Below are 27,113 nucleotides of genomic sequence, written 5' to 3' on the forward strand. Positions count from 1 at the left end.
AGAGTTGCCCACTATTTCAGTTTTTTTTAGTGAAGTCAATGTATTTCAGTGTCTAGAAGGGAAATCATTTTTCATATTTATTACACTTATCACAATCTATCTTCTGCTCTGTACTGGATGCATGCACTTGGATGGGTAAAACTATCTTGTACATAACCTTGGGTGAATTTATATTGTTGAACTGTAGGTGAGATATCATCATGTATGATATCTTTAAGTTTGCTGGGGAGATTTATGACTTCCATCATGGGATAAGCTGCTCTGGGTGTAATAGCGGGGAATGAGAAATCGAGTCAGTGACCAACTGTCACCATTGACTGTTTTTTGTGTGATCAGGAGAACATCCCATCAAAACACCCACTAGAAAATTCAGATTATCCTGGGCAATTCTAAAGCTGTTTCCTCAAGAACAACTAGTAAGAGTATTTGCTGCCTGCGCTGGCTGGAAACAGTACTATGAGTTGTGAAATTGGTCCCAAAACAGAAAAGGACCTTGATTGACACATGGTGGTTGTACTTTTGACAGACTTACTGAATGTCAATTTATGGAACCTGTGTGGGATTTGTATTAGGCAGTTTTAATCATTCAAGGAGAGGAAAGAAAAACCTGCTGCCTCAATTTTTCACTCTGAGCTATTTGTTTCCGAGCCGAGAAATGGATAGGGTGCAATTTAAAATATCACCTTTCTAAGACTGAAGCCACAAGAAAATCCTTTATTAAAGCTGCAGTGTATTTTTTGATTAAAATGTAGTTGTAGTTTTTGCTGAAGTTCTAAAACTGCCTTTGAAACTTAAAAAGCATCTTAGAGCCATTATTACATCAAGATTAATTTCAGTTTCCAATGATTTGAATTAAAATAAAAAAAAGAGGATATGGATTGTTTTCCTTTTCACAGAAGATTGAGATGTTGAGAAGCAAAAGCAAAGAGATTTCTTAAGGTTCAAGTTCAAGTTTAATTGTCATTCAACCATACACGAGTACCAATGAAAACAGCCAAATGAAACAGCATTACTCTGGGGCTGAGGTGCAAAGTACAGTACCAACAGTCACACACATATAAGGAATCAGTAAAATACAGTCACACAAAAAAATAGTCCAAAACCTTGAATCCATGAATGTTGCAACAATCTGCAATCAAGCACAGTAATGCTGGTCTTCTGCCGAGCAAACACTGTGGACAACATCAGCTCCAGCTTGGATGCCGTGCTACACCACCTCCAGTGGCACCCCTCTGCTGGGCAGCTGTAAACAGGCTGCACCGCAGCCTGGGGCCTAGTCCTTGCTATGACAGAGGCCACGCAGCTCCCCCGTCATCTGACAGAAAAAAAAAATCCGTGAATCGAGCTTGCAGCATTCCACATTAAAAATATCCAACAGGATCTTACGATCACAAGAAAAGGGACCAAGACAATCACTCGCTGTTAAACTGCACATCTCTTTTGCGCATCAGCTCCTCCGATCCGCACCACGTTCAGTTCCTTCAGTTTCTCCGCCAATGAGCAACTCACTGATGGGACAGACCTGCAGTGCTTCAGGTTCTTAATGTCCAGCAGGGTCTTGCGATCATAAAAAATAAAATCAATACATTTACAAAAAGACAGTAACGCCTTTGGTTCGCCCTGTAGAAGCCACAGCGATTGAACCGAAAGCAAAGAGTCTGATAGTGTCCCTTGGGATAGGAAAATCCCATGACACGAGGGTGACTGTAGATTATGGGCTTTAGCACAATATCATTTGTAGGTTGTTGAGACTATTCTGAATCAAAGTGTTCTGCCTTTCATTGTGGAGATTTGAATAAGGCCTGGAATATTTCAGTACTGGAACATTACATGGAAGTGTTATCAAGAGATGACTGATATGCAGACTGAGGCTCTCCATTTTCTGCAGAATATCCAGAGCAGCACGGTGGTGCAAGCAGGGTCCAAACATTAATACCGATCTTGAGTATGCATGCATGGAGTTTGCATATTCTCCTTTTGAATGCCTGCTTCAGTTTTCTTCTCATAATAAGCTGTGGTTAAGGGCGTCGTCGTCGTTAGGTCAATGTCTGGAATTTCCGGTTGGTGGACGATTTCCCTCCATGCCGCTCTGACATATTGGGAAGTCATATACTTGGCCGGTTACAGCAGTGGTTTGCCTTCGCCTTCTGCCGGGCGAGCTTAAAGAGATCACCACCTCTTGCAGTGGATGACCAGGACGTCTAAGTGCCTTATCGTGCTCTTAGTGCTCCACCAATGCCTGCTGGCTTGCCTTCTTGACCGTTGGACCATTAATTGGTCTCCTCTGCTCAATCTGCCATGGGATTCTAGATTAATTAACCATTGTAAATTATCCTTTGTGTACAGGTGAGTGGCAAAATTAGTTGACAATTGATGAGGAAGTGGTGAGAATGGGATTAGCATCTGAGGCCCTCTGTTGGTCAGGGTCGCGCATGGATGCTGTATGCTTGGTGTCTGTGTAATATGTAAGCCAGAGCAGGCTCCGCCTTTCCACACAGCTGATGAAACCAGAGGAATGGCAGAGACTGATATAGTTCAGCACCAGCAGTGTCACAGGAGTTGTCAGCATTGAAAGCAATGTGGGACTGCCTTAAGGACTCCAACTCCGGAATTTTCTTCAGGGATTACTCCCGAAGCCTTTCCAATGAGTGGGTATAGTCACAAAGCAATGAAGGTTTGAGATCAGAGTTTTCCCTCTCCTACATCAAAGTTCAAAATAAGTTTATTATCAAAATACATATATGTCACTTAAAACAACCCTGAGCTTCATTTTCTTGCAGGCATACTCAGTAACTTCAAGAACCATAATAGAATCAATGAAAGCCAGCACCCAACAGGGTGAACAAGCCACCACTGTGCCAAAGACAACAAACTATGCAAATACAAAAGAGAAAAACAATAAACAAATAAGCAATAAATATTGAGAACATGAGATGAAGACTCCTTGAAAGTAGGTCCATAAGTTCTGGGAACAGTTCAGTGATGGGTAAAGTGAAGTTGAATGAAGTTTTCACCACTGGTTCAAGAGCCTTTGGTTGAGGGGTAATAATTGTTCCTGAACCAGTGTGAGTCCTGAGGATCCAACACCTTCTTTCTAACAGCAACGACAAGAAGAGAGCATGAACTGCGTGGTGGGGGCTCCTGATGATGGATACTGCTTTCCTGCAACAACATTTCATGTGGATGTGCTTTATCTGTGATGGACTGGGCCACATCCACTACTCTGTAGGATTTTCCATTCAAGGGCATTGGTGTTTCCATACAGACGGTGGTGCAACCAGAAAATATACTCTCCATCACACATCTATAGAAATTTGTCAAAGTTTTAGATCTCATGCCAAATCTTCACAAACTTCTAAGACAGTAAAGGCACTGCTGTGCTTTCTTCGGATTTGCACTTATGTGCTGGGCCCAGGACAAGTCCTCTGAAATGATATAACTGAGGAGTTTAAAGTTGCTGACCCTCTCTACCGTTGATCCCCGATGAGGATGAACTGCAAACCACAGCTGACGAGCCACATCTTTTTAAAAGCTACTGTTTTTAAGGTGCAAGTAACCCACCTTTGCCCCTTCACCTGTCAGTAGAAATGCTCCCATTGGGGCCTAGTACCTAAGTCACATGAGAAGGCCAGGAGCTGGACTTTGATGTCAGATGGCATTTGAGACACACACCATTGGGGATATTTAATAGATAGAGGGAGCTTAACCCCACCATTCTTTCTGGCTATAGCAACGTTAAGGCACCGGGGATTAGCATACGGTTGGTGTATATGGGAGATTAATAGTTGATGGACACTGGGTGGTCTGATTTCTTTATGATTCAGGAAACCACAAAATAAAATTTTAGCCATTGCAGACTTCTCCAGGCTAAAGGATTGCACTGAATGAACTCATGGACAAATGAGTTTCAAAATAAAATAAAATAAAAATGGAAATGGTCTACAATGTACAAGAAATTGTTAAACCACAGTGTGTAGGATTGACAAATGATTTACTACAACTTTATTAGTAAGAAAACATGGTGAGATACCAAAATTCATTAAAGAGAAACTAAATCACTTCACCATTCTTCCCTCCAGCCTGTTTGGGCGATCAATTAGATCATGGCATATTTGTACCTTCACTCCAACCAATAATATTATTGGCTAACCAATAACACAAAAGAGATTACCAAAAGTATTTTCAGATGTATAAAGAGTAAAAGACAGGCAAGAGAGGACATTGGACAACTGGAAAATGATGCTAGAGGGGGACAAAGAAATGGTGATGAACTTAATACATATTTGTGCCAGCCTTCACTGTGGAAGGTACAAACAGTATCCCTGAAATTCAAGGCTGTTAGGGTCAGGCGCAAGTGTAATTGCTGTTACTAAGGAGAAAGTGCATTGGAAGCTGAAAGTTCTGTTGGCAGATAAGTCAATTGGACCAGATGGACTACACCCCAGGGTTCTGAAAGAGATAGCTGAAGAGATTGTGGAGACATTAGAAGTAGCTTTTCAAGAGTCACTAGTTTCTAGAATAGTCCAGAGGACTGTGAAATTGCAAATGTCACTTTACTAAACAAGATGGATAAGAGCCAAAAGACAGGAAATTATAGGCCAGTTATCCTGGTTGGCAGGATGTTTGAGTCCATTATTAAGGAAGAGGTTTTGGGGTAATTAGACTGCATGGTAAATTAGGCCAACCTCAGCATGGTTTTCTTAAGGAAACTCTTTTGGAATCTGTTGGAATTCTTTGAAGAAATAATGGACAGGATAGACAAAGGAGAGTCAGTAGATGTTGTTTTCTTGGGTTTTTAGAAAGCCTTTGACAAGATGTCACACATGAGGCTGCTAAACAAGATAAGAGCCCTTGGAAATTCAGGAAGGATTCTAGAATAGGCTGAAGATTGACTGACTGTCAGAAGGCAAAGAATAGAAATAAATGGGACCTTTTCTGGTTGGCTGCCCATGACTAGTGGTGATCATCAGGGGCAAGTACGGAGTATGGTACTTGCCACATTATATCTTAATGATCTCAAGATCACAGGATTCTTTCTGCAATTGCAGAAACGTACTGAAACATTATTTGGCTTAAGTACTTACAGTACCTGCTACAGTTCAATAAGTCTATCAAGTTCAATGGAAAGGAATAGCTGTGAGTAAGAAGTATTGCTTACTAATTATGTTTCAAGCTTCTTTGACCATTTTAAATGTGTTTTCTAATAAATAAAAAAGTATGCTTTTTAATAGCTTGATATACTTAAATGTTTGTGAATTTCAAAACATTCAAACTATTGGCCAGCTTTGTCAGTCAATTTAGCTTGGAACTTGTTTCATTCTGACTATTAAAGTATTTCTGTGGGATCCATGATTACAAAATCCTGCAGTGAGCAAGGCTCCATCAATTGGGCCAGGGCAGTTTCACTGATCAGCTTATTACTGGGAGACCATTCTGACTTGGAAAAGGCTTAGTGCGACATTAGGAAAGTTAGGAAAACAAGCATTCATGAAAAACTACTTACAATATTCTACTTTTATAAGATGCATTTCAATATGATTGATAAGAATAATATTAATAATAATATAACAGTATCACCTGTGAGTTTTCAGAAACTACTCAGTGGTGATATTTTGAAAACTCTCATGTAATTACTGAAATGTTAGCAATTGCTAGACGTTTGAAAAATACTGTAGTTGGAATGATTAGCACGGCAGGCTTTGACAAAATTCCACATTTAAGGTTTGTTAGCACCAGTGGAAAAATATAACTGTTCCTTAAGATATCCAAAAAAAACCTATAGTTTTTATTTTGATTGTATGAAAACATTCATATGCTAATGTTCCTGCAACAAAGTCACAAATAAGGTTCTAATTGTATTATGATCTGGGCCACAGCTACCTTTAAATGCTATGTCCACTGAACAGATCTGAACTGAATCATCATCCCACACATTCTTCTGTACTTTTAAGAAACTAATTATACATAAATAACGTGGATCTTAGAACTTCTTTTTAAACCGTTGGTTTTGTTTTCTATAAAAAGCATGACACTACAATATACAGCTTAGTAAATGCAACATCAGTGAATGGCACAGAAAATTTATCTGAAATTGATTATGTTATTAATATCATATCATGAAAATTTATAAACTAAATTCAAATCAATCACATTTTGTGTTAATCAATTATTTTGTCTTATGAAGTTCACTTAACTACTTATATTACAGACTAAAACAGGAACCTAAGTAACTAGACAACGCTAATGATAGAAAAATATTCATGAGAATGCTTTTCTTCAGCTGTATAAATATATCAAAAAGGGTAGTTCCAGAATCGATGCAACTGTAACTATTTCCAAGTCAAATTGCACCAGTGCAGGATACCAATGGGGTAACTCCTTGTTGTTAACAGCGAGGCTGCTTCTTGTGGTAGGAGATGACAATGCCATGATAACTGCATCACACACCTGTATCAGATATGACCTATAGAAATGAACTACTACCAGCACAGTGGCATCTATTCTTCAACTAGAAGCAGTATGATATAAAGAACAAGGGAAATTATTTTGTGTTGTGACTGCTGGTTCAGAATCACAATTTGATAACTTGTAGACATGGCGCATAACTTTAATGAGCTTCATACATAGCACTCATCTATACCTATAACATTGACGTAAGCACAGTTAGAAGTTAATTGTGTGCACCACCTGTGCATCTATCAGTGAACTAAATTATTCTTACCCAGAACTCGAAGCTCAGCATTGAGATAAATTACTCCATGTTTATTTTCAGCCAGGCATTGATACATGCCAGAGTCTGACAAGTTAACAGCACGGATGGTAAGTACTCCCTTTTCTACCAGAATTCTTCCCTGTCAATGAAAGAACAAGCAAGTGCCTTATTTCAATGAATATCCATTTATAGTTTCTCTTAACATCTAACGGAAAACACAATTTTCATTTGAAACTATTTTAATTTTGTTAAGTTGTTTTCCATGCAGTGATTCCAGTCATTTAAAACTGAATTTTTCATTTGGTTGCTTGGGTACAGAGTGGAATATAATGATGACCTTTAATAATTCTACTGATTAAAAACCAGTAATACTTCATTCTGACACTTCAGTAATTGTATTGCTACATTTGATGAGTTCAGCTTAATATCAGAAAAGAACACGCATGCTAATAACTCTGCTATTCCTCACTTCATTTCTTGCTGGAGTAGACATAATTTAAGCATGGACACTGTCTGCTTGAGGCTTGTATCTATCAAGAAACATTGTCAAAGATCAGAAGACATTAACATTTATATGCTTCCGTCCACTCTGAATTACTTTTTGACAGTGATATAGAGACAATGCATTAGTAATAGCTTACCTCCATTACAAGGGGTTTACCATTCTTTAGCCATCTGTACGAAGGTTTTGGGTCTCCATTTGCCTTACAAACCCACTGAAGACTTTCTTCAATGGGCACATAAGCATCTGTTATGTTCCGAATCCAGTTAGGCTGTGCTGTATTCAAAGGGAAGGAAAAGTTCAACATGTGAAAGCTTCCAAGCAGAAAATGGACAGAAACAAACACATAGATTCTAAACTGGAATTTGCTACAAAAATATTTTAGTTCATTTGCACTTTCCCCTGCCTGAGGCAACATCCTGTCAGAATACCTAACGGGGATGAAATGGAGAAACAGCTTTGGTCGTCATTTATTTTTAACATCTAATCACCAATGCTTTCAGTCAGCTTTGCGACGTGATTCTAAGAATATATGATTTAATTGAAAGAGCAAATGCTGCCTATACAAATCTATCATAGATTGGTAACACTGATTTACTCTGTGCTATGAACCGAAAAAACTATGATTCTTAATTAGATTTCAATGTTAGCAATAAATCACGATATTACCTATATCATTTAAGCCCACATTGAGCAAGTATTACTTTCAAATGCTGGTTGCATATTATATTTTGAATATTAAATGCTCTTTATTTCTTCTACAGCTGTTACAATAATATTTGCTGTTGTTAAAATTATAATAAAAAGCAATGCTTAATCAATTTTCTTTAGCTGTTAGGATAAATGGTGCCTTACAAAGCTGTACCCCCAACATCTTGCTTTATTCCCTACACATTCATGGCTGTGTGGCCAGATCCTGCTTTAACTTCATTTACAAAGTTGTAGATGAAACTGCTGTGGTGGGCCAGATCTCAAGCAATGACGAGACATAGTACAGGAAGGAGATAGAGAACTTAGTGTTATGATATCAAGACAACAACCTTTTCCTCAAAAGTCAGGAGAACAAAAGAGCTGGCCATTGACTTCAGCAAACAGAGCAGAATACATACCCATCTCTATCAAAGATGCTGAGATAGAGACAATTGTACATTTCAAGTTCAGAGGTATAAATATCCCCAGATATCTATAAACCTTTCCTGGTGCAGTCACTATGGCTAAGAAAGAACACCAGCACCTCTACTTGCTCAGAAGGTTAAGGACATTTGCATGCCCCCAGTGGCTCTCACCAACTTTTACAGAGGCACCTCAGAAAGCTTCCTTCTTGATGTATCACAACTTGGTATGGCAACTGCTCTGTCCAATGTGGCAAAAACAAATTGCAGAAATGTGAATGCAGTCTAGTTTTTCAGGAAAACCAGTCTGTCCTTGATTGTAAACACAAAGTACACTGCTGATGCTCCGGTCAAAGCAACACGTACAACACACTGATGAAGGGTCTCGGCCCGAAACATTGACTGCTCATTTCCATGGATGCTGCCTGACCTGCTGAGTTCCTCCAGCGTGTTGTACATGTTGCCCTCCTTGATTGACTCTGTCTGCTCTTCCCACTGCCTCAAAAAAGCAGCCAACTTAATCAAGGACCACTCCCACCCTAGTCATTCTCTCTTCTCCTACTTTCCATCAGGCAGAAAATACAAAAGCTGAAGAGCAATACCACCCAGTTTAAAGAGAGCTTGCATCCCACATTGTAAGACTTTTAAACAGACATCTAAAGTAATAAAGATAAACCATTAATCTCTCAATCTACCTTGTCATGGTCCTTACACTTTATTAGTTTACCTGCACATCACATGCACTGTAATGATAACACAATATCCTGCATTACTCACAAAATGTTGAAGGAACTTGGCACACCAGGCATCATCTATGGAAACAAGTACAGTTGACGTTTCAGTCTGAAACCCTTTGGCAGGACTGGAGGAAAAATGCTGAGGAGTAGATTTAAAAGGTGGGGGGGGGGGTGGGGAGAGAGAAACACCAAGTGACAGGTGAAACCTGAAGGGGGAGGGATGAAGTAAAGAGCCGGGAAGTTGATTGGTGAAAGAGACAGAAGACCATGGAAGAAAGAAAAGGGGAGAGGAACAGCAGAGGGAGGTGATGGGTGGGAAAGGCGATAAGGTGAGAGAGGAATCAGGGGAAATGGTGAAGGAGAGGGTGAGTGGGGGGCATTACTGGAAGTCTGAAAAATCAATGTTCATGCCATCAGACTGGAGGCTACCCAAACAGAATATAGGTGTTATTCCTCCAACCTATCACTTTGTGTTTCTCTCCCCTCCCCCCACATTTTAAGTCTACTCCTCAGCTTTTTTTCTCCAGTCTGGCCGAAAGGTTTCAGCCTGAAACATCAGCTGTACTCTTTTTCATAGATGTTGACTGGCCTGTTGCCTCCTCCAGCATTTTGTGTGTGTTGCTCAGGTTTCCAGCATCTGTTTGTGATATCCTGCATTCCGTTTTATTTTTCCTTTAAGCCACCTTGATGTACTCATACATGGAATGATTGTCTGGATGGCATGTAAACAAAAAGCTTTTTGTTTACCTCAGTACATGTAATAATAATAAATGACCAGTGTATCATATCATAAATACATTTCATAACTTCCTGACAACTCCAACCAACTTTAGTTGTATAACACATTTTCAAACAATAATTTTTAAAAATCTGAAGTATACTTAATGACAGCAAATTGAAACCAGCATTAACAACAGCAGTATAATAATGATTAGATAATGGGACAGATCATTTACTGCTGCAGAATTGCAGGTTCCCAACTCCAGGGTGTATACTGCTTGTTCCAATGTGACCCCAATATAATCTACTACTTAGAGTCTGGCTCCCAGCATATCAGCATGGTTGGGAATGGTGTAAGGCTGTTTCATCTCAATTATCTGGCTAAACTCATAAAATGACTTCGGAAGCCAAAATTCATTTCTCCAACACCTAACCTCACTCTTTCGCCATCCATCAAATTCATCACTGCTGTAAAGTTACAGGAAGATAGTGCATGGAATAAGCCCTTCAGTAAAATAAGAAATATATACTGATACCAAATTAATTCTTTTTATTCTCCTCACATTTTCATCAACTTCTCCCGGAATCTACCACTCTCTTGGAGCAATTTATGGTAGCTAATTAAATAACGATCAGGTCTTTGGGTCAGAATTGAATCCAGGTCTCTAGTGCTAGAAGGCAGCTACTCTACTAGATGTGCCACTGTGCTGCTCGGAGAATCTACAACTGACACAATCTGTAACATGCAGTTCCTGTTATATAACAAGTGCATTAATTTTTGTCATGATTGATTCACTGAAATGGTCACCCATCAAAAAATAATGAAAATAACTCAGATAACAAAATAATCTGTTCCTTTCTCCCAGAAGCTGGTTTCACTGTTCATTTGAAGAGCTTCTCTTGAAGACACTGTGTTTGAACTGGAATGGGCTCAAGGAGAAATTTAACACTTGGAAAGTAAACGAGATGTTGTACTACTCCTGCGGTTCAGCATATCTTTCTGAAGCAAGGCCGATGGCACTCCCATTACCTCAAACCTTTAGCATGAAAGCAGAACATCAAGGAGAATGAAAACTAATAACTGCAGATTCTGAATTAAACACAAATATTGCTGAAAACCCTCAACAAGTCAGGTAGTGGCTCTCGAAAAAGAAAATATTTAAGGTTCATCATCCAAATTGGGCAATTAAGAAAACTTCTTAATTTAACTTGCAAAGAGAAAACAGGTGCAAAGGAATTATCTGATTAGGCAAGTTCATAGTTACCAGGTGATATGCAATTTCTGGAGCTAGCTGGTTGATAGATTAGTGAAGGCATACAGAGGAGAAAAGAAAGGGACATATAGAACTGTAAAATTCCCCTCTGGTACTTATAAAACGCTTTGGAATTTTCTTTAATCTTGTCTGCCAGTCATAACTTTTATCTATTGGATTTCCACTGGTCTTTTCATGGACGGTGTATATGAAAAGGGAAAACAAAAGTAATATGAGAGACAGAAGACTTTATAACAGAAAAGACTAATTTTGAGTCAGAAAATGTGCACTACCTTAAAATGTTGAACTTGATTATGTGCCCTAAAGTTGCAATGTGTTGTGTCTTGCTGCAATAATGCTGGAGGATGCTTACACATTTCAGGTTGTGACTGGGTTGGAGAATCGAGGTGACAAGTAACATAACTGGAGACTCCAGATCAGTCCTGTGGAGTGAATAAAGGCACTACACATTGTTATCTCCTAAAATGCATTTTTAATGTAGAGTATGCCATATTATCAGTACAAATACCATACAGTAAACTGGAATAAGGGATAGTGAATCACTCCTTCACCTGAGAGGATTGTTTGTGTTCCTAGACAGTGGGAAGATATGAGGTAAAGGAATATTTTTCTAATTGAGAAATCTGTCTGAAGTAAAACTCGATACATTTCAGAGTCTTATCTGGTAAAGACCAAATGAACCAGATCAGAAACACAGTTACATCAGAATAAGTTAGTAGAGATTTGAGGTAGAAGAACAGTTGGATGAGAACATGCCATGAGAAAGGAAGCTGTTGGTGCAAATGGAAAACTAGATGAGGAAATATAAAAGGGAATGTCACTGCAGAATGCTGCAGAGGGGAGGGAGTGGGACATGTGCCTGGTGATGCAATCCTGTGAAGATGGTGTAAATTTAAAAGTATGATCCAGATCCCACTTTCTTCCAAGGGTAGTAATCATACTGGTGCCCAAGAAGATCAGGGTGAGCAATTGCCCTGAAGGACTCATTTCTACTGTAATGAAGCATTTGAGAGGTTGGTTATGGCTAAAATTAATTCCTGCCTGAGTAAGGACCTGGATCCTCTGCAATTTGCCTTCCACCATAGCAGATCTACAGCGGAAGCAATCTCACTGGCTGTCCACTCTGCTTTGAGTTAACTAGATGACATCAAAACATATGCCATGCTGCTGTTTATTGATAACAGCTTGGCATTCAATACCATCATCCCATCAGTATTAATCACCAAGCTTCTAAACCTGGACCCCTATACTACACTTTGCAATGGATGCTCAACTTCCTCATTTGGAGGCCACAGTCAGTATGGATCAGTAATAACATATTTCCCCACGTAATCAACACAGACGCACATCAAGACTTTGTCAGCTTGTTGCTCTACCCTCTCTACACTCATGACTGTGTTGCTATGCAAAGCTCAAATAACACCTCTAAATTAGCAGATGACATCACTGTTGTTGGTAAAAGTCTGAGGCGACAAGAAGGATGCAAATAGCTACTTGAATGGTGTTGCAACAACAAACATCCACTCAATGTCAGCAAAACCAAAGAAATGATTGTGGCTTTCAGGAAGGAGAAGTCAGGAAAACATGCTACACACCAATCCTAAATGAGGGCTCATTGGTGGAAAGGGTGAGCAGCTTTAAGCTCCTGGGTGTCAGCACTTGCAAATTTATTTAGATATATATATATATATATATATATATAGAGAGAGAGAGAGAGAGAGAGAGAGAGAGAGAGAGAGAGAGAGAGAGAGAGAGAGAGAGAGAGAGAGAGAGAGAGAGAGAGAGAGAGAGAGAGAGAGGGAGGAGGGGAATAGCTATTTGAGTGGTTTTGCATCAACAACCATTTACTCAAAGTTAGCAAGACCAAGAAAGGGGAAGTCAGGAAATGATGCCACACACAAATTCTCACTGTGGGGTCATTGTTGGAAAGGGTAAGCAGCTTTCAGCTCCAGTGTGTCAACATATTGGAGGATCTATCGTGAACCCAAAGCATTAGTGCAATCATGAAGATGGCACACCAGCAACTCTATTTTGTTAGGAGCATGAAAAGATGAGGTATTTCACCAAAGACTCATGCAAATTTCTAAAGATGTATGGTGAAAGAGCTTTCTGACTGGTTGCATCACAGCCTGGTATGGGGCTCCAATGCAACAATGGTGGTTGAGCTGTGCTTAGTTACACAGTCGTAACTGTAGAGAGGGTAAATCAGCGAGCCAAGCACAGGGTTTTGATCTGTGCCCGTGTTGATCAAGTGAGGAAAATAATATTATTACTGCTCCGTACTGACTATGGACATTGAGGATCAATTGTAGAGGGTCGTACAGGGGTCCAGGTTTAGAAGCTTGGTGATTAATACTGTTGGGATGATGGTATTGAACACCAAGTCATAATCAATAAACAGCAGCATGACATATGGTTTGCTGTAGTCTAGGTACTTCAGAGCAGAGCGGAGAGCCAGTGAGATTGCTTCCACTGTAGAAGGTGAATCATAGAGGATCCAGGTCCTTGCTCAGGCAGGAATTAATTCCAGCTGTAGCCAACCTCTCAAAGCACTTCATTACAGTAGAAGTGAATGTATCTGGGCAATTGCTCACCCTGATCTTCTTGGGCACCAGTATGATTGTCACCCTATGAAGCAAGTGGGAACTGGGTCATACTTCTAAATTTTCACCATCTTCAACATCTTTGCATCACCAGGCACATCTTCCACTCCCTCCCCTCTGCAGCATTCTGCAGGGAACCCCCTTTTATATTTCCTCATCTAGTTTTCCATCTGTACCAGCAGCTTCCCTTCTCATGGCACTTTCTCATCCAACCACTACTACTTCATCATCTCTCTACTAACTTACTTTGATGTAACTGTGTTTGTGATCTGATTCATTGGCCTTCCTCATATAAGTCTTTGAGTGGAAGAGAATGCCTGAAGATCCTCTCGGCAGTTCTCGCGGTCCTTCATAGGGACTTGAAGTCAGATGCCCTGTAATTCCTGTACCAGTCACTATTGCAGCTGGTCAATGGTTCTCCAATAACAATTGGTTAAAATGGGGACTGAGGTGCCACACTGGCCTCAACCTCATCAGGAAGTAGAGATGCTGCTGTGCTTTCTTGACCTAAGAGTTGGTTTTGAGGGGCCAGGTGAGATCGTCCAAAATGTGCACTCCCTGAAACCTGGTTCTCCTAACTCACTCCACAGAGGAGTGGTGTATATGTAGTGAGGAGTGGTCAGTCCGCACCTTCCCAAAGTCCACAATTCATCTCTTTGGTCTTGTCCAATTTGAGACTCAAGTTGCTGTGCTTGAAATATTCTCACTTCATGGTTTTTCAGTAATTACAAGAAAAATCTCTCAAAACTTGCTTCAGTTTGTTGCAGTTAGGTAAAAAATAAATGTGGAAGTCTCTTCCTCAAATAACCAATATAGTAAACAAGCCACTATATAATTTTTTCTGACAAAAACTAAATGCACAAAATGTTTTCCCTAGATCATTTTAATCGCGCATTGCAAATGTGTGCTCTGCACAAAGGCAACATATGGCTGCACTGCTTTGTTTGAAGAACCACCAATCTGGGAGAAATTGGAAAAGCCACTTGATGGGTTCAAGACTGAGAAAACAAAAGAAACCATATGTTATGTACCTGCAGCCTGAATTCTCTATTTTCCACCGGCACTATAATTGACACCAAACTCTGCATAACTTAAAAGATTGCCTGCATTTGAATTTTCAAAAATAAAGCAAAGCCATAAATAAGACCAATTTAACAAGGATTCATTTTTTATGTTCATAGTGATGCAGACATTGATGAGCATTGCAGCAGTTATTTAACGGTTCTCAGTTCAAACTTTTAGGAAGCCTTATGTCATCAATTAATTTTATATAATACATATTGGACACTTGAGTATAAGAAAACACTTGCAAAACCAAGTGCTGAAATTGCTAAGAGTGGAGCAAATGTATCTGTCTAAAAACAGTTGGATTGATACAGTCAAAAACTTATACCAAGATGTTAAATACACAGTGTAAAAGCAAAAGGATAACAAAAAAGAGTTTAACAATCTTCAGATAAAAATGAACACCGTGATTCTTTTGTCTACACTATATATACAGAGGAATTAGATGGGAGTAGAATTCTAAGTCTAACTTCTCTTAGGCTTTCAGTTAACACTTAGTCAATTGAATACAATTATAACATTAATAAAGCCTTTCAATATATTAATTGATAAAATTACCCATCTGGCCACTCAAGACTGCCCCACTATTCATTATGATAATGGTCTAAATTCTTGTCTATGCCAAGACCCTATAGTGCACAAACATCCAAACGTCCAAAAATGGATCTACCTCTGCTTTAAATACTTCTCATGAGATAGCCTCCACAACTCACTGTGCCAGAGATTTCCAGAGAGTCACCACTCTCTGCAAGAATTAATGTCCATGTACCTCAATTTTAAATGACCAGTTCCTTATCTTGAAACAAAGACTCCATGCTCAAGATTCTCCCACTAGTGAAAGCATCTTGATATTACCCATTGATATAATTGTCTCTTACCAAGAACATGCAGGATTTGGTGCTTTAAAGTGTTCTGAAATAGCTTGCCCACAATGATCTGCATGCCAGGAAATGAAGGAATGTTCTCCAACTTCAAGCTACCTCAAAAACCTGTTATTCTTAAAGATATGTGAATTAGTTAACATTCCCCATGGAAAGAAATATTGGGAGAATGAGAAGACTTCATACGGAACAAGGCAAACTAATAGAAAAGGGAGGATGAGAGAGCACACTGAAAGCATTGAAAAAATATGCAATGTGAAGTTAGAGTGCTCCCTGCATTTGAAAAAAGTATGAAATTTACCCTCCAAATACCTTATTCATTTTTTCTGTTGAAAACATGATTTTCAGAATTGTTGATCTTCATGTCTGCTAATATTTGCAACTTTAGGCATGTAAGTACTGCACAGTTGCAGCACGGTGATCCCAGTGGGTGGCATAGTGGTGAGAGCAATGCTTTACAGCACCAGTGATCTAAGATGGCAGTGATAAGCAGCGACACTTTGTGTGCAGCTCCAATGGGAATGAACAAATATTTTCTTTTAGAACTACTATAGCTGAAATCTACAGTCACAGCCATTAAAAAAATCTTTCAACTTTTTACTTATTAAAAAGTCTTTCAATAACTCAACATTGGTTAATAGCAGACTCAGATCGTGAGTGCAGTTCTCCTTTAAAAAGCAAAAATGAGTAAGGCATACCAGACTATAGATACGATGGAAACACAAAATCTTTAGACTCCCACTCCCAACTATCTTGATGGTGAATACAGCTGCTGCAAAATACTACTGAAGACCTCAGAGCAAGATTGCAGAACCAGAGGGATATCAGGAACTGCTGTGTACTTTGCTCCACCAAAATATGGCTAACTTCTGCAGTTTCAGACACTGCATTCCAGCCCGATGGCTTCACTATTCTTCACAAAGACAGGACAGATTGTTTTTTTTTAAAGACACAGGAAGTGGAGTATGCTTTATGATTAACTTATTGTGGTGCACAGATGTGGTGGTTCTGCCTTAATCCTGCTCACGCAACCTGGAAGATCTAGTGGTTAAGTGTCATCCATTTTATCTGCTGAGGGAGTTTTCTGTCATTATTCTGGTACACCCCACCTCAGGCCAATCTTAGGCAGGCACTGGAGGAGCTGAGCTCCGTGATCAGCAGTCATGGAACAGCGCACCTAGCTGTCTTTCCTATCATTGCAGGGGATTTCAACCAGGCCAGCTTGAATAACTCTCCAATCAACTACTACCAACATATCACCTGTGGAACCAGAGGAGCTAAAACATTTGACTATTGATATATCACCATCAAGAACTCTTATTATGCAATGCCTCGCCCACAATTTGGGAAGTCAGAACACCAGGCTGTACTTCTCATTGCATATAGGCAGAACCTGAGGACTTCAGCAACAATGGTGAGGACCAAGAGGGTATGGTCAAGGGATATGGAGCAGAACTTAGAGGACTGTTTTGAGTCAGTGGACTGGAATCTGAATGGATACATCACAGTTGTCAGTATGGCAACTAGACCTGTGTGAATTAGTCAATGTCTTCAAGAATATACTGGACATATCTGGGAGTGAGGCATCATATCTGGATTCACTTTGTAGAAAGTAATTTCATTTGGATGAGTTCATTGCCTTCTGTGCATGCTTTGAAAGGGAGAACAAAACTACACCTATGCGAATCCCTGTGGTATCTGGTGATGCTGTGATCTCTGTCTTGGAGGCCGACAACAAAACATCTTTCAAGAGGGTGAACTCCCACGAGGCATCAGGCCCTGATGATGTACCTGGTAGGACTTTGAAAGCCAGTGTTAATGAATTGTAGGGAATGTTCAAGGACATCTTTAACCTCTCACTGCTGCATTAGGAGGTTCCCACCTGCTTCAAAAGAGTGACAATCATAACTGTGCCAGAGAAGAGCAGGGTGAGCTGCCTCAATGACTCCCACCCAATTGCACTCACTTCTGCTGTGCTGAAGTGCTTTGAGAGGTCGGTCATGTCCAGAATCAACACTGGCTAAGACCAGGACTCCCTGCAATTTGCCTATTGCCATACTAGGTCTACAGCAGATGCAATCACACCATGTAATGAGCTCTTCAGGCCTGTGAGGGGCCTTGGAGAGCACTGGGTTCCAATGTTTTTGGAGTACCTGAAATGGTTAATTGTTTTTTAATAAGACTCATTAATTGTTCAGAATTCCTTGTGTTTTTCTCGAGTGACACACTCTTTGTTATGAGTTCTCCTGATACTTTATGTTTAAGCTTGTTACGTTTATTTTGGCAGGCTTAGGAATTCCGTGTTATTTGTATTGCTGAAGCAGATACCTGATTAGTGCTAATTGCGGGGTTCTAGTTTTGGGAATGCTACTTCTTGCAGTGTCACTTAGCTGAGTCATTGACGTCTTTTTGGAATTATTATGAGTAAACATTTGTTGCCACCTCTACATTGGAGTCTACCATTCTTCTGCACTTGGGTTCCAACATTGCCGGCACACATTGAGACTGACTGGCTTTCCATTTGGCCTTTGATCACTTGGACAATAGCAATAACTATGTCAGTCTGCTATTTACTGATTACTGATCAACGTTCAACAATCATATTCTCAGTTCTAATCAACAAGCTCCAAAACCTGGGCCTCCCTCGGCAACAGGATCCTTGACTTCCTCACTGGCAGATTACAGTCAGTGTGGATCGGAAATAACATCTTCTCCTTGCTGACAATCAACACTGGCATACCTCAAGAAAGCATGCTTAGTCTACTGCCCTCTTCTCTCTACACACACAACTGTGTGTCTAGGCACAGCTCAAACACTATCTGTATATTTGCCAATGACACAATTATTTTTGGTAGAGTATCAGATGATGATGAAGAAATGTACAGGAGTGAGATAGATCAGCTAGTTGAATGATATCACTAAAATAACCTTGCATTCAAAAAGACTAAAGGAATTTCTTGTGGACTTCAGGAAGGAGAAGCTAAGGAAACACACACCAACGGATCAGCAGTGGAAAGGTTGAGTAGTTTCAAGTCAGACATGAGGAAATCTGCAGATGCTGGAAATTCAAGCAACACACACAAAATGCTGGTGGAACGCGGCAGGCCAGGCAACATCTATAGGGAGAAGTGCTGTCAACATTTCGGGCCGAGACCCTTCGTCAGGACTAACTGAAAGGAAAGATAGTAAGAGATTTGAAAGTGGGGGGGGGGATGCGAAATGATAGGAGAAGACCGGAGGGGGTGGGGTGAAGCTGAGAGCCAGAAAGGTGATTGGCAAAAGGGATACAGAGCTAGAGAAAGGAAAGGATCATGGGATGGGAGGCGTAGGGAGAAAGAAAGGGGGAGGGGAGCACCAGAGGAAGATGGAGAACAGGCAGAGTGATGGGCAGAGGGAGAAAGAAAAAAAAGGGAGGAGGAAAATATCTAAATATATCAGGGATGGGGTAAGAAGTGGAGGAGGGGCATTAACAGAAGTTAGAGAAGTGAATGTTCATGCCATCAGGTTGGAGGCTTCTGTTAACTTCTCTAACTTCCGTTAATGCCCCTCCTCCCCTTCTTACCCCATCCCTGATATATTTAGTTTTTTTTTGTTTTTTCCCCCTCCTTTTTTTTCTTTGGAGTTATGAAGGCCAATGTGCCAAAAGTTTTCTGTATGACCCAATTTACCTGTGATGCCACTTTCAATGAATCATGGACCTGTATTCTCAGATCCCACACTCCTGAGTGCCCAACTGTCTTTGTCATTGATACAAAACTATGCATTTCTCTGTATGTTTCCATGTTTTGATGTCCATGTGACAAACTAAGCTTATCTTAAAATTTTCTATTCATAAACTGTACAAATGAAATTAAAATTGAGAACAAAGAGACTCCATATTGTAATAGTAAATGTAAATATAGTCTTCAGAATATATAATAATTTAATTCAAACTGATTTTGGAATTTAGAAATGATACTTAACATCAATTATCTATTCAATTCCAGCCAGTATCTTAGAATTGTAGTTCACATCAAAATGTCAAGGATTACATTCAATTGTCTTAGCAGTAAAAAACGCAATGACTTTTAGGAAGATTACTGCTGGAAGGAGGATTTTATTTTTACTGATCCTTTGAGAACAGATATGGTTAGTTCTTTGAGTATGTTTAAGGGCCAATGCATTGCAGCAGTTTTCTTATGTTCCCTAAAGCCCAGTGGAACCTTTAGGGCATACATAATCTAGAACCATATTGAAATGGAAGACCATAATGGTTTACCAGAGGGTGGTGAATCTGTGGATTTCCTTGCCACAGATGGTTGTAGCAGCCAAGTTATTCATATACTTGTAGTGGTTGATAGGTTCTTCATTTGTAATGGCCTCAAATGTTACGGAGAGAAGACAAAAGAATGGGGTTGAAATGAGTAATAAATCAGCCATGATTGAATGGTGGAGCAGACTCAATGTGCTGAGCGGCCTAATCCTTCTCCATTGTGTTATGTACTTAAGCCATAGAAGCAGAATTAGGCCATTTGGCCCATTGAGTTTGCTCTGTCATTTGATCATAACTTTTCTCTTGCCTTGAGATCATTCCTGTAAACCTCTTCTGGAACTTCTCCAATGCCAGTACCTCTTTCCTTAGATATAGGACTCAAAACTGTCATAACACACCAAATACTTTCTAAAGCATTCACTCCAAATGCTTTATCAAACCTCAGCATTATATCCTTACTTTTATACTCTAATCCTCTCAAAAGGAACGTTGGCATTATATTTGCCTTCCTTACTACTGACTCAACCTGCAAGCTAACCTTTAAGGAATCCTGACTTAGGACTCCCAAATCCCCTTGCACTTTTGAATTCTGAATTCATTCCCCATTTAGAAAATATTCAATGCTTTTATTCTTTCCACCAAGTTGCACAGCAACGTCCCTATACTGTATTCAATCTGCCACTCTTTTGCTCAACATGCCCAAGTCCTGCTACAGACTCTCTGCTTCTTCAACACTACCTGCCCCTCTATCTATTTTTTTATCACCTGCAAATCTGGTCAGAAAGCCATCAATTCCATCATCCAGATCATTAACATATAATGTAAAAAAAAGGTTCACGCATATTTATAAAAGCCAATAAAAAAAATATTAACTGCAGAGAATTTCAAACACCAGAAATAAAATATATTCAGGAGGAAGCACGATTTTTAAAAAAAGTTCACGATATTTGGAGATAATTATAAGAGGTTTTTTTTTGTCTCAAGAGCATTTTTCTATAACCCAGAGAACCATTGAGTCTGAAAGAGTGAGTTTATTCTGAACTAAGGCAGTCAGAACTCTGGTCTATAGGGAGGCAAGTATTTTGGGGAACAGCTAGGATAGTAACAATCAAGTCCAAGATCAGAACAACCATGATCTTATTGAACCAAGGGGCACAATTGAAGAGCCATACGACTTACTTCTGCTTCTATTTCTTAAGTAATGTTCATGTTAGCCTATCCAAAGCAATTGACTAAATGGAAAACCTTACTTGATCTCTACTATGAGACTTCATATAGCAGAATCAAGAATATTGTGATGTGCATGGGTATTTTCTTTTAAAAGGAGCCATACTTGTTAGCTTGAGATAAATAGAGTACAAGCTGCTCTAAATCCAATGGTAAACACAAAGTACACTGCAGATGCTGTGGTCAAATCAACACGTACAAACAAGCTGGATGAACTCAGCAGGTTGGGCAGCATCCGTTGAAAAGAGCAGTAAACATTTTGGTCCTGACGAAGGGTCTCGGCCCGAAACGTTGACTGCTCATTTCAACTGATGCTGCCCGACCTGCTGAATTCATCCAGCTTGTTTGTATGTGTTGATCTAAATCCAATGGAAACTTGTGAATGGCAAATGGGGTGGTTATTTAGTGTGTCAGAATAAGTAAACAACCTGAAAACCTGAAAAAGTAATAAGAGAGACAAAAGGGACTGGAAAACACAACATTTCAGGCAGAATCTGTAGAAAGAGAAAAATGATGAATGCTTCATGTGGATAATAGTTACAGGGGTATAATAGACAGCCTTTGATCCCTGGAGATCATACGTTTGCGCCTCTGGTGGACTGTATCCTCTCCAGGGCACAAGCCTGGGCAGGAAGATTTGAAGAACCAGCTGTTGCCCATGCAGTGGGTTCCCGCTCTTCACATCACTGATGTAGGGTAAGCGCTGATACATCTTAGCACCAGTGTCGTCGCAGACGGCGCCAGAGTGAAGTTCTAAACAACATCAAACTGCCTTAGGGACCCTGGCTCCAGATTTCTTCCTCAGGGTTTTCTCCCGAAGCCTTTCCCATGGGTGGGTATGGCCACAAAGCAGCGGAGGTTTAAAATCAGAGTTTTCATTCTTCCAGGCGGACTGCTGTCCAAGGCTGACGAGCTCCACCTGCCCAAATACAGGGTTATACAGCATAGGAAAAGGGCCTGAAAAACTCTGATTTTCCTGCATTTGGCCCATATCCCTTCAAACTATTCCTATCCACAAGCTGATTGTACCTGCATCTACCACTTCCTCTGGTAACTCATTTCAAATATCCATTGTCCCCTGTGTGAAATTACCCCTCCAGTCTCTTAAAATGTCTTCCCTCTCAACTGAAGACTCCCCGAACCTGATAAAAAGACTGTGACTATCCACCCTATCTTGGCCAGACCCACAAAGCTATGCTTACTATCCATAATCAGTCCAAATCAAACAATCCTCTCCAGCAACTTTCCTGCTACTGCTTTTGGGCTCACCCAGTCTTCATTTCCCTGGATTGTTCTTGAAGCCCTTCTTAAATAAAGGCACAACATTAGCCATTCTCTAGTTTCCTGTACCTCACGTGACTAACTAAGACACAAAAATCTTTCCCGTGAGCCCAGCACTTGTTTTCTTTGCTTCCCACAACATCCTAGGATACATCAGAACTGGACACATTAACTCTTGTTTCCTTCTCTGCATTTGCAACTTGATGTGCTGAACTTTCCAGCTTTTTATTTTATATATATTTGGATAAAAAAGAAAATTCTGAAAAGAAAACCACTGCACTAATTGAAATTCAACATGATTACATGCTAATGTATATGAGTGGTAAAGTGATCCTAAATTCTATAGGATTGATTTTCCAATGTGATAAGATCAAGTGGAAATCTACACTTTATTACAAAACATACCCTAAAAGGCAAACTTGCACATGTCTCTGATAACCTGATGTTACTATAGACGATGTGCACATCAGGGAATATAGACACCAGGAAGTTAGTTGCCTGACAAATCTGTTGGAACCTTCTGAAGAAGTAATGAACAGGATAGACAAAGGAGAATCGGTTTATGTTCTACATTTGGATTTTTGTAAGACCTTTGACAAGATGCCACACATGAGGCTGCTTAACAAGCTAAGAGACCATGATATTACAGGAATGATTCTAGCATGGATAAAGCAGTGGCTGATTGGCAGGAGGCAAAGAGTGGCAATAAAGGGAGCCTATTCTGCCTGGCTGCTAGTGACTGGTGGTTTTCCACAGGACTCTGTGTTGGAACCAATTCTTTTTACATTATGTGTCAATGGTTTGGATAATGGAATTGATGGCTTTGTCGCAAAGTTTGCAAATGATATGAAGGTAGGTGGAGGGCCAGGTAGTTTTGAGGAAGTAGAGAGGCTACAGAAAGACTTACGTAGTCAGATTAGGAGAATGGGGAAAGAAATGGCAGATGGAATGCAGTGTCAAGAAATGTATGGTCAGGCATTTTAGAAGAAGAAATGAAAGTGTTGCCTATTTTCTAAATGAAGAGAAAATACAAAAAAAAATTGAGGCACAAAGGGATTTCGGAGTCCTTATACAGGATTCCCTAAACATTAGTTTGCAGGTTGAGTCTATAGTGAGAAAGGCCAATGCAATGTTAGCATTCATTTGAAGAGGAATAGAATATATTGGAATGTTGAGACTTTATAAACACTGGTGAGGCCTCACTTACGGTACTGTGAGCAGGTTTTGGCGCTTTATTTTAGAAAGGATGTGCTGAAACTGGAGAGGATCCAAAGTTAGTTCATGAAAATAATTCCAGGCTTGAATGGTTTGTCACATGAACAGCATTTGATTGCTGTGGGCTTCAATTCACTAGAATTCAGAAGGATGAGGGGAGACCTCATTGAAACCTATCAAACGGTGAAAGGCCTTGATAGAGTTGCTGTGGAGAAGATGTTTCCTATGGCAGGTGAGTCTAAGACCAGAGGACACAGCTTCAGAATAGAGGGGCAACCTTTATGTATATTTAAGGTACAGGTTGATAGATACTCCATTGGTCAGGGCAGGAAGAGATACAGGGAAAAGGCAAGAGATTGGGGGTGAAAGGAAAATTGGATCAGCCATGATGAAATGACGGAGCAGTCTCGAGAGGCCATATGGCTTAATTCAGCTCCTATGTCTTATGCTCTTCTGGCCTTTCATATTTGGAGGAATATTGGTAGGGTAAAGATGCACCTTAATCTTGGTGAAAACAGATACAAAACCCTCAGGTAAATATTACTTTAATGATCCACTTACGAAATCTGCTTAAAAAACATTTAAAATCATACTGAAGAAACAGAACACTTCTATTCAACTACCAGACCATGCTACAACTGAGATGATAGAGTGCATTATTCCGTGTGCTATTTAATTTTAAGTTGAAAAACAAAGATGTCATTTCTATATTTGTCATTAAAAATTGCAAAAATCATTAGTACTCTCATTCATATGTGGAGAAATACTGGTGGGGAAGAGCAGCTGACCCTGTGATTACATTAATACTTCATGGAGAAAGTCTGAAAGTCGTGATTATAATAGTCAGGAGAAATCACTATAATTTGAGGATGGGCAGATCCAATTTTAGTTGTCCCTTGTCCCTTTCATGTTAAAAGCTAGAGACATTTTCCATTTACACTGCCCTCCTTGCTTTAGCAGCAAACACTGCATTTCGGAATTAAAACAACATCTGGACATGTTGTTTCCTTTAATTTACTTGTTTACAGGATATTGATATATTTGCCAATGTCAGCATCTATTACCCATCCTTAATTGTCCTTGAGTAAAGGTGGAGTTAAAAGTCAATCACATTATGTCTGGAGCTAAGGACACTTGATTTTCTTTCCTGAATCAAATAGCTTTTTATAACAGACCAATAGTTTCATCTTTATCTGTGAGAATTTTTAAAATTCCAAGCACCATTGGAATGAAAATATCTCCAAATATCAAGCAAACTTAGAGATATATTTACAAAAAATAGAATTATACCAAAGATCATAGAACATAGAACAGTACAGCACATTACAGGCCCTTCAGCCCACAATGTTGTGCTAACCCTCAAACCCTGCCTCCCATATAATGCCCCATTGTAAATTCCTCCATATACCTGTCTAGTAGTCTCTTAAACTTCACCGGTGTATGTGCCTCCACCACTGACTCAGGCAGTGCATTCCACGCACCAACCACTCTCTGAGTGAAAAACCTTCCTCTAATATCCCCCTTGAACTTCCCTCCCCTTACCTTAAAGCCATGTCCTCTTGTACTGAGCATTGGTGCCCTGGGGAAGAGGCGCTGGCTATCCACTCTATCTATTCCTCTTAATATCTTGTACACCACTATCATGTCTCCTCTCATCCTCCTTCTCTCCAAAGTGTAAAGCCCTAGCTCCCTTAATCTCTGATCATAATCCATACTCTCTAAACCAGGCAACATCCTGGTAAAACTCCTTTGTATCCTTTCCAGTGCTTCCACATCCTTCCTATAGTGAGGCGACCAGAACTGGACACAGTACTCTAAGTGTGGCCTAACTAGAGTTTTATAGAGCTGCATCATTACATCGCGTCTCTTAAACTCTATCCCTCGACTTATGAAAGCTAACACCCCATAAGCTTTCTTAACTACCCTATATACCTGTGAGGCAACTTTCAGGGATCCGTGGACATGTACCCCCAGATTCCTCTGCTCCTCCACACTACCAAGTATCCTGCCATTTACTTTGTACTCTGCCTTGGAGTTTGTCCTTCCAAAGTGTACCACCTCATACTTCTCCGGGTTGAACTCCATCTGCCACTTCTCAGCCCATTTCTGCATCCTACCAATGTCTCTCTGCAATCTTCGACAATCCTCTACACTATCTAGAACACCACCAACCTTTGTGTCCTCTGAAAACTTGCCAACCCACCCTTCTACCCTCACATCCAGGTTGTTAATAAAAATCATGACACGTAGAGGTCCCAGAACAGATCCTTGTGAGACACCAGTAGTCATAACCCTTCAATCTGAATGTACTCCCTCCACCACGACCCTCTGCCTTCTGCAGGCAAGCCAATTCTGAATCCACCTGGCCAAACTGCCGTGGATCCCATGCCTTCTGAGTTTCTGAATAAGCCTACTGTATGGAACCTTGTCAAATGCCTTACTAAAATCCATGTAGATAAGACTGTGATAAGACTGCTGAACAGATCCTGACCCGGATCTGGACCGTATCTTCCAAATATCTGGACCTGATTTGCACTACCTTACTTGCCCTTTTCTATTTTCTAATTATGATTTATAATGTAAATTTTTATTATACTTACTTTGATTTGTACTTCAGTGAGGGCAAAGCGTAGAAACAAATATCACTGTGATGATTGTACGCTCTAGTATCAATTGTTTGGTGACAATAAAGTAAAGTATAAAGATCACATCCACTGCATTACCCTCATCTATATGCCTGGCCACCTCCTCAAAGAACTCTATTAAGCTTGTTAGACACGATCTGCCCTTCACAAAGCCATGCTGACTGTCCCTGATCAGACCATGATTCTCTAAATGCCCATAGATCCTATCTCTAAGAATCTTTCCCAACAGCTTTTCCACTACAGACGTAAGGCTCACTGGTCTATAATTACCCGGACTATCCCTACTACCTTTTTTGAACAAGGGGACAACATTCGCCTCCCTCCAATCCTCTGGTACCATTCCCGTGGACAACGAGGACATAAAGATCTTAGCCAGAGGCTCAGCAATCTCTTCCCTCGCCTCGTGGAGCAGTCTAGGGAATATTCCATCAGGCCCCGGGGACTTATCCGTCCTAATGTATTTTAACAACTCCAACACCTCCTCTCCCTTAATATCAACATGCTCCAGAACATCAACCTCACACATATTGTCCTCACCATCATCAAGTTCCCTCTCATTGGTGAATACCGAAGAGAAGTATTCATTGAGGAACTCGCTCACTTCCACAGCCTCCAGGCACATCTTCCCACTTTTATCTCTAATCGGTCCTACCTTCACTCCTGTCATCCTTTTGTTCTTCACATAATTGAAGAATGCCTTGGGGTTTTCCTTTACCCTATTCGCCAAGGCCTTCTCATGCCCCATTTTTGCTCTTCTCAGCCCCTTCTTAATTTCCTTTCTTGCAAAACCCTATATTCCTCAATAGATCCATCTGATCCTTGCTTCCTAAACCTCATGTATGCTGCTTTCTTCCACCTGACTAGATTTTCCACCTCACTTGTCACCC

At 40.2% G+C, this 27,113-nt stretch overlaps 1 protein-coding gene across 9 annotated transcripts in view; it reads right to left on the bottom strand.

Annotated features, from left to right (window-relative positions):
• The window catches only part of LOC140741889 (contactin-4-like), a 2,152,419-nt gene that overhangs the window by 544,944 nt on the left and 1,580,362 nt on the right, over positions 1-27,113 (bottom strand). For all 9 annotated transcript variants that reach the window (XM_073072410.1, XM_073072411.1, XM_073072416.1 and 6 more), the window contains 2 exons: positions 7,354-7,490; positions 6,722-6,851 (listed from right to left, as the gene is read on the bottom strand). In XM_073072410.1, coding sequence (XP_072928511.1) covers positions 6,722-6,851; positions 7,354-7,490 — 267 coding nt within the window. The remainder of the gene's footprint in view (positions 1-6,721; positions 6,852-7,353; positions 7,491-27,113) is intronic.

Source organism: Hemitrygon akajei, chromosome 19 (assembly GCF_048418815.1).
Source record: "Hemitrygon akajei chromosome 19, sHemAka1.3, whole genome shotgun sequence".
NCBI classification, from domain to species: domain Eukaryota; kingdom Metazoa; phylum Chordata; class Chondrichthyes; order Myliobatiformes; family Dasyatidae; genus Hemitrygon; species Hemitrygon akajei.